At 39.6% G+C, this 8,361-nt stretch overlaps 1 protein-coding gene across 2 annotated transcripts; it reads right to left on the bottom strand.

Annotated features, from left to right (window-relative positions):
- Positions 1–3,584: 3,584 nt before the first annotated feature.
- Positions 3,585–8,323, bottom strand: cipcb (CLOCK-interacting pacemaker b). 2 transcript variants are annotated; one of them, XM_067481016.1, is made up of 4 exons: positions 7,958–8,323; positions 7,150–7,332; positions 6,944–7,065; positions 3,585–6,100 (listed from the first exon to the last, which is right to left on the bottom strand). In XM_067481016.1, the coding sequence occupies exons 2-4, from the start codon at positions 7,256–7,258 to the stop codon at positions 5,189–5,191; spliced, it is 1,143 nt and encodes a 380-aa protein (XP_067337117.1). In that variant the 5' UTR covers positions 7,259–7,332; positions 7,958–8,323; the 3' UTR covers positions 3,585–5,188. The 2 variants fall into 2 exon arrangements, with proteins under 2 accessions (XP_067337117.1, XP_067337116.1); XM_067481015.1 differs by having other exon boundaries at positions 6,881–7,065; positions 7,958–8,322.
- Positions 8,324–8,361: the final 38 nt, after the last annotated feature.

Below are 8,361 nucleotides of genomic sequence, written 5' to 3'. Positions count from 1 at the left end.
GTGGTCAATGTGCAAAATACATAAGGTCAGGTCAGGGAAACTTCACTGCTTATTTTTTAACCAAATAAATCAAACTTTAAAGAAATAGATAAAGAGCACGAAAAACCGAGAGTCACAAAGGGTCATACCAACTACAAAGTGTGACAAAAGTGGCCACAAAAGCTAAACACTGCATCCAACATGATATGCAGTACTATTTTTACTGCAGTGCTTTGCACGGTAAGGAGCAAGGATCAGTTACAAAATGACTTGTGACCTTGGGTTAAGGGGTCATAGAGTCAAAGGACCCAAAGCTGGCAACTATGTAATAAATGCAAAAAAATCTTAAGATCACAAGCACACGTTTTAGTACATAGGCAGCAGTATTGAAATTACTGGAGTGATTTAAATTCACCTTTTGCTTTCTGCCAGGGTAAAAGGTAAAGACACAAAAAGCCTTATTAGAAAGGGCACAGCACAGAGATCCAACTGTTGATTGGTATGCTGGCATTAAAGCAACCAATTACTAAACTATTAGCAATTAAGAAAACCACCACAGGTGTTACTGATGTTATACAGTCTTGACAGTGGAGGCTTGCATTTGTTTGGAAGTTATTCTGGGTTCTTTATCCACCGTTTGTACAATCCCTCGTTGTAATTTTTCATTAATTTTCTTCCCTCCATGTCCAGGGAGGTTAGCTACAGTGCCATGGGCTGTAAACCTCTTGATATAGCGCACAGTGGAAACAGGAACATTGACATCTCTGGAGATGGACTTGAGATTGTCCATGTTTTTCCTCAATTTCTTCTCTCAAATTCAAAGACCCCTCTTTACACTGCTTTCTTTTCTCCATACTCAGTTTCACACAACACAAAGGTTGAGTCAACCTTCCCCATTTTAACTGGTTGCAAGTGTGATTACTATGCTGCCCACACCTGTTACTTGCCACAGGTGTGTCTAAATACAAATTACAGGAGCATCACATGCTTGAAAAGCAATTCTTACAATTGTGACAAGGTGCCAATAATTTTGTCCAGTGCATTTTGTGGGTTCTGTGTGGAATTGTATCAGATTTGACTTTTCTTCTCTGTTTTTTGTGTTGTTGCAGTGCAAACAAAAACAATAAGCATGTGAATACCAAAACATTTGCAAATGGAACAATTTTCTGAGAGAATTGCCAGGGTGCTGATATTTTTTGCCATGACTGTACGTCCTTGTGTCCTTGAAGGTTTTGTGTAAGACATGAAACTGATGTTTTTCTAAATACTAACTAGCAAGTTCAAACAAAATTGATACAACAACAAAAAAACATTTCTGCATTTACAATTTAGCTGAAACACTATTAAATCACTTTTCTTCCTTCAGAATTCACCTAGTGATTAGAGTATCGCCTTAATGCTACTATCATTTGATACAATTTTGGCATTGCTAAAAATAGATAGATGAAGCCCAATTAAAGAAATCAGAGATCAATTACACATTCATTTACTTATTGTGAAAAATGACCCAATCATAAACATCGGTGTGTGGCACAAATATGTGATACCAATCCTCCAGTAATCAGAACGACCCCCCTTTGGATCAATAACTTCAAATAAAGGTAAACTGTTTATCAGACCTGCTCCTCAGCTTGCAGGGATTTTATTCCTCCTTACAGAACACCTTCAACTCAGGGGTGATGGTTGGATTCCTGGCATGAGCTTCCTGCCTAAAGTCCTTCCCTCTTTAGGGTTATGGTCAGGACTTCATTTGGTCATTCTAAAACATTGAATTTGTTCTGCTTTCACTAGTATTTGGTAGACAGACCTGTGTATTTAGAGTTGTCTTGCTGAAAGATCCCCTTTCTTTTGAGCTTCAGTTCACAGATGGATACTGGTACATTTTCTTGTAGCTGTAAAAATCAATTATGGCTCTATCAGTGAAACAATATAATGGCAAACTATCCTGAGGCAGTACAATAGGCTCAAAACATCATACTGCCACCATATATTACAGATGGGATAAGGTTCTTGTGCTGACAAAAAAAGTTTGGTTGTCACCAAACATAATATTTCTCATTAAAGATGAACATTATACTTTGGTCACATCGACCCACAGAAAATTCTTCCCAAATACTTCTTATTAAAATGGCCTTGAGAAAACTGTAGATGGGAAGCAGTTTACTTTTTGGAGAGTTGTGGTTTTCTGCAATGCACATCATTGTTGTTTGATGTTCTCCTAAATGGTGTAGTCAACACTGATAGTAGCTACTGCAAAACAGGCTGTAATCTTCCTTGTGACCTCATATTACACGCCTTGTTCTATGTGGGATATTTGTTGGCCAACAAATACTGGGAAGGTTTACTATGTTTTCCCTTTGTGCTCAAACTGCTAAACGTTTACTGGTGGAGTCTCTAAATCCTTTTCTGTAACCCTTTCCAGCCTGGTGAACATCAACAGCTCTTCTACGTCTTCAGGTAACAGGTAAATGTCATACAGACTAGCAACATGACATTAGATTCCAGAGCAACCAGAAAAAAGATAGACAGTAAAACCATGAACTCTAAAGGCCCCGAAATAAATCCACTCTCCCTGCTCAAAGCAGCCCTCCCTCTCCCTGCTCTGCTCCACCATGTTTTGCACAGGCCTTCAGGTATTAGTCATTTTCAAATTACAATAAAAAAAAAAAGTCTGCAAAGTTCATAAGCAGAAACTGTTACAATTTTATGATTTGTTATAAGGGCAGGTTCAATTATAGGAGTACCTCTGCCCTGCTCCCAGTTTTAGAGAAAGTCTGTATAAAGTGTAAATAAATTACTTACTGTAGCTGTAAGTTTGTTACTGATTTCATGTGGACAAAACAAAGGGGAGGGGGTTATGGCGGGCAATCAAACCATAATGTCAACAGGTATACATTTACCTGGGAGATATTGAGCTGAAAATACTGAATAGCACATTTGGACCTTTTTCCTGACAGTGGTGCACGGCAGCAATGCGTGAGGTATGTTAGATGACCTCAAACTACACATGAGGGCTGAATGTTAGACTGCAGGGTTTTGCAGCAGCACCTTAAATTTGGACAAAGCCATTAATTATTGCAGTGTCTGTCTGTTTACAAAATAAAGGCTTCAAGTTAATCAGTTTGCCCCAAAAAGTTTTAAGATAATATGAATCTGAGTTCAGCTGTACGTTAAGATCTTAGATAGAATGCAGAATATAAATGATCCATTATTTTAGATTTTGCTCATTAGGAAAATTAAGTCAACATTAGCACAGCAACTACACTATCAATAAATTAAAAAATGCAAACGTAGAAAATGTGCAAAAATATGAACTTACTGGTAGTAATAGTCATTTGTGTGCTCATGACTCACAATGCATGTTCACCAACTTCACTTTAAGACCCCCCACTAGAAAAAAAAGAAAAACTAATTCACCTTAAACAAACAAGCACAGCTGGCATTTAAGTTTTGCCCAGAAATTGATTTAGAGCTACTCTTAAATTATTTTAGTACAAATACAAATCTGTTACTTGCACTGGGTTTGTATATTAAGGCCATCATTTATAAATATACAAAAAGATAATAAGCAAAAACTTAAAAGACTAAACTACTGGTCAAGAAGGTAACCTTGATGGGTTTTCTTAAAGGATTCTATAAAGTTGACAGAAGAATTTTATACACATGGAAAACAGAAAAATTAAAACAGTAAAAGTTCACACTTAAATTAGATAACAATGCCACATCAAATTACATCCATGTGTAAATATTTTTACATAATGACAGATACACAGATACAAATAAAAGAATACATACAATCAGTCATAAAACATGGTTGTACTACAGGATTAATTATTTTACACTGTGGTGTTATTGGGGACGTATCTAAATGTGGCTGTTAGGAGCTTTAATTTCTTACAGCTGCCATCCACATGATTAGAATATTAAAGTTGCAAACATCGACAGGCGGCGCCAAATCTTCACCATTTTAGGCACATATTTGTCTGGGAGGAAACAATGCACACATTCGACTTGATTTCTTCAAGGAGGTCATAATCATAGATTTTAATTTCAAACCCATTCACTGTTTGTATAACTTACTGTGTTGCAATTCCCATTTTGCCCATGAGTGCCAATTAAATAATTTAGATTATGTATATCTATGTTTAAACTTTTAATTAGGTCTGTTTAGCATCACTGGAATGACCCACCATTAGGAACCTGATGTAAAAATGTGTAAACAATAAAAAAATGACCTCATTAAATTTCTATAATGACTGTTGTCAGAATATTTACTATACTGGTGTTTCAGCTTTATGTGAAAACACTCTGTTGTGAGGTGTTAAAGTTTGATTCTCTGTTGTGCACGAGATTGTAGTCATGGTCAGTAAAAGGGTTTGACAATAACTGTTTTGCTCACCAGCCACTGTGGGCTAGTCATTTTTTGCTAGTCACAATTTCGAGATACTTTGATATTTAAAAATCAGATAGAAATAGAGGTATTGAAAATCCTTAAAACAAAAGAGACCACCCTCCCCTGTTCACTGCCATGCATCCTCAACACACCAAGCCAACATTTGTCAACCAGACAGCCCTTTAAGTGTGTGGCTGAGCACTGTACACATCATTTACTGAAGACACTACAAGGTTCACATTCTGTATGTGACTGGACCTCTAAGCTTCTTGAATCAGCAAAAGAGGTGATTAGTAAGATTCACCTAATAAATCATCTGCAATGTCTCACTTAAATGCCAGATTAGGACCATTAAGTACAGCAATATTTGCAGGCTCCTTTAAAAGGCCACATCAGTATTCTCTCCATGTGATAAGACCACCTAAGCAAATTGAGTCATGCTGTGCTTCTCTTTCTGTGATGGTTTCTGAACTACAAATAAACTGCAGAGTAAAATATTACCTAAAACTCAGCTGCAGAACGTATGTGCATGTTGGTGGTCAACTGGTCACCCGCTGAAGTCGGTCAACTTTTAACAGAAGACATCAGGCAATGAAGAGTCTTCATCTCCAACTGTCTGAGGCTGGCATGGTGTGTCAGGGCCCCGAGGCAGATGGCAGAAAAAAGTAGGACACAGCACACTGTCTGGGTGTCAGTATATATTGTGGAGCACATTACTTTCGGTCCATCTGTCTCTGTATGTTTCAACCCCCAACCCTTGTCTTCCTTTCCCATCTCAGCCTAAAGGGCTACTTACTATTAAGCACTAGTCTAGGTCTAATCTCCAGTCAAGCTGCTCTGAGCAGCTCTCTCCTTCTCTCTCTCTTCTTCCTGAAGCCTGGCCTGCAGCTTAACAAAGAAACAAGTGTCACCGGTCCTCAGAGCCTGAAGGAAGAGGTCTGTGTGTTCTTTTAGCCGGTCTATGTCATTCTGAGTGCGGCGGTTCTGCCTGAGGAGCTCCTTCGTGCGGAGTGTTATGTCTAACAGCCCAGATTTGCTCAAGATGTTGTAGGTGTTGCAGAAGCGCTTCCTCTTTATTTCGGGATCACTGTGGTCTTGGTCTCCCAGTGAGGTATTCTCCTGAGAGACCACCCGGGAAACAGGGAGTGTCTGGTTTTTAAAGCCACTGGTGTGAGTTAAAGAAATTGAGGTGGTAAACTCCGACTGGCTGACGGCTGATGAAGGTTTTTCCTTCGCAGGACTACTGCTGGCACTTGTTTCTGGTGTGGGGAGAGACAGACTGCTCTGGAGCAGGGGAGACCTGATACTGGTGTTATTTGGAAGACTGGTAGTGGCTGAGGCAGAATTACTACTGCTACTACTTGGCTGCTTTGCTCTTTGACACTGTTCCAAGTTGTTGGAGGTCAGACTGCTCCCTCTATCTGATACTGAGGAAGAAGAGGAAGAAGAAGAGGAGGAAGATGAGGAACCAGTTCCTCTTCCTGAGGAACTGGAGCTGTCTCCTGGATGTGGAGCAATCTTGGGGTAGGATTTCAGGATAGGAAGAAACTTCTTAGGGCGCCTGTGTCTAGAAGTAGCCTCTTTGGAGGCCGAGGAACCTCGATGAGAAACCACAGGCTGGAGAAAGACCACCTGAGGCTGCTGGACCACAGGATGAACCACTGGCTGAACCACCTCCACTGTGGGACTAAACCCCCAGGGCTTCAGAGCAGGAGAATTGTCTCCAGGCTGCAAAAGCAATTAAAAAAACACAAGTTTTACAAAGTGTGTCACTTTTCTAATTATGTTCACTGCTACCAATGTAAAATATTACAAGACAATATAACACAGGTTCAGACATTAACCAGTTGGGTAACGGATCGCAGTTGATCTATGATCCACATAGACAATATGCACAGCTCTTTAAGTATGTGTCGTTATCAAATTAAAATAATGATACTTTTACTGTGTTTACTTCCACATTGCAATAATGGTTAGATGCTACATAGCTATGCCCAACAAAGTTCTCCAAGGGAGGGGACAGGGTCTGAACTTTATTAACCCATAACACAGAATTGGCAACAAATAAATAAAATACATTTTACATTTATTTAGTCATTTGGCTTTTATCTAAAGTGACTATATAGTATTTAAATAATGGTACCATGATGAAAGTAAAGTACTTCTTTTCATACATAAACAAAAAACGTTTATCACAATAAATACATACTGGTAACAGGTTTAGAACACTGCTTTGTTTTGCAAACTGTGGCCAAATATTTGTTATTAAATTAGAAATAGTTCGTTACAATAGCATGAAACAAGTAAATATTGTTTGTAATCATTGTATAATCTTGTTTTTCTATATTAATTTGTAATAAAATCTGAATGTAGCCTACTTTACTTTTGTCCCTATGTTTTTAGTTTGGAAGTATCCAAGACTAAGGGCAAAACCTCTGAGCAGAAGTGTATCAATAGAAAACATATGTGGAGGAGTTTATGTTTTAGATTTAAGAATTTAATGTGTACCTGCTTTAGGAGGACATTGTTCATGATGATCATGGGAGAGAGGTTGGAGTAGGAGCTACCCACCACAGTGAGCGGAGAGGGTTGGGGGGCCGTACCACTAGCTTGTGGAGCCTGTTGCACAGCAGGGTGGGTTGAATCCTCGGAATCTGTGTTGTCTACTGTGCCAATGTGCTCCGAGCTTGCATCTAAAGACCATGAAGAAGATTAATTGGGGTTCCACGATGCCTTATAAACAAAGCATTAAAAACGGTGGTGAAAGAGGGTCAAACCTGAGAATCCAGAGTCTCTCTCCGAATCAGCACGGGAGTCTCCAGACTTCAAGATGTGCGGTCTATTTGCCCCCCTTGAATGACTCACCGCCTTCCTCTTGGTGCTCATCTTCTTTCCGGCTGTAAGTTACTGACAATGTCCTTGGTTGATGAGCTCTCTCAAAAATACCAGCATAACAAAGGCTAGATCGAGAAATCAAAGAATAAATATGTTCCAACTGTAAAATAGTAATCCAATAAACATGTGTCACCCTGGTGTGATTGCAATACCCAGGACATCAACATCGGGTTTTTCTGAATTTACTGGACAGTTCCAGTGTGTGAAATAAACAAATAAGGTCTCATGTAATATACTATTTCGTATCTTTACAAAAAAATCATATCACCAAATGTATTTTATTATCATTAACGAATACACATACAAATTCCAGCTATTCTACACAAACACTGACAAAGTAACTCACCTACCCAGTTAGCTTAAATGAAAACCATCCTGAGTTTCAGTTGAGTTTGCTAATAATAGGTAACCTTACAATAAAATTACGGTGGTAGTTACTTAGTGTATAACAGTTGCTAGCTGAACGCTAACGTTAGCGAAAAGCAGCTGAACGCTTCAAGGCTATGAACAAGTAGAGAGCTTTATTTAGAGTTAGCGTTAGCACTTGGGTTAGCTACGTTACGTTACGTTACGTGTTGGGAATAAACAACCGAGACTGGACATTAGCTCGCAAACAGGCGATTCTTAAACAGTAACGCTAAACGCATAAAACACACAAAGGGTTACGAGAAACACAATAAACATGCGTACACTTTGTCCTTGGCGCTCCAACGACGTTATTTTCAAAGGTGAGGGAAACGAGTGTGTTCAGGCGTCTGTAAACGGGTGCGACTCCTTTTCCTCGGCGTGGCCGTCGCTGGTGTCCAGCTACCTTGACAAGAACGCCGTGTTCCACGGTAGTATACACGAGACCGACCGCCCCTCCCCGTCTGCTCGGTCACATGCAGAACACGGTGGCAACGTCGTTAAACTTTAATTGTCCTTTGTGGGCGTCAGCATGGTAAACTGACTATCGGCAGCCAAAACGCTTTCAGTCATCTACTGACAATTGTCCCTGGGCTGCAAAAACTGCAAGGAAAAGGGTATTCGTTGCAGCTACTCTGCCATATTTGGTAGAAAGGGGCGTGGCCACGTTGAGCGGTACCGGACACGTC

Source organism: Channa argus, chromosome 17, assembly GCF_033026475.1.
Source record: "Channa argus isolate prfri chromosome 17, Channa argus male v1.0, whole genome shotgun sequence".
In the NCBI taxonomy this organism is placed as follows: Eukaryota; Metazoa; Chordata; class Actinopteri; order Anabantiformes; family Channidae; genus Channa; species Channa argus.
Note: the sequence above shows the minus strand (reverse complement) of the source record. Positions and strands in the feature narration are given on the sequence as shown.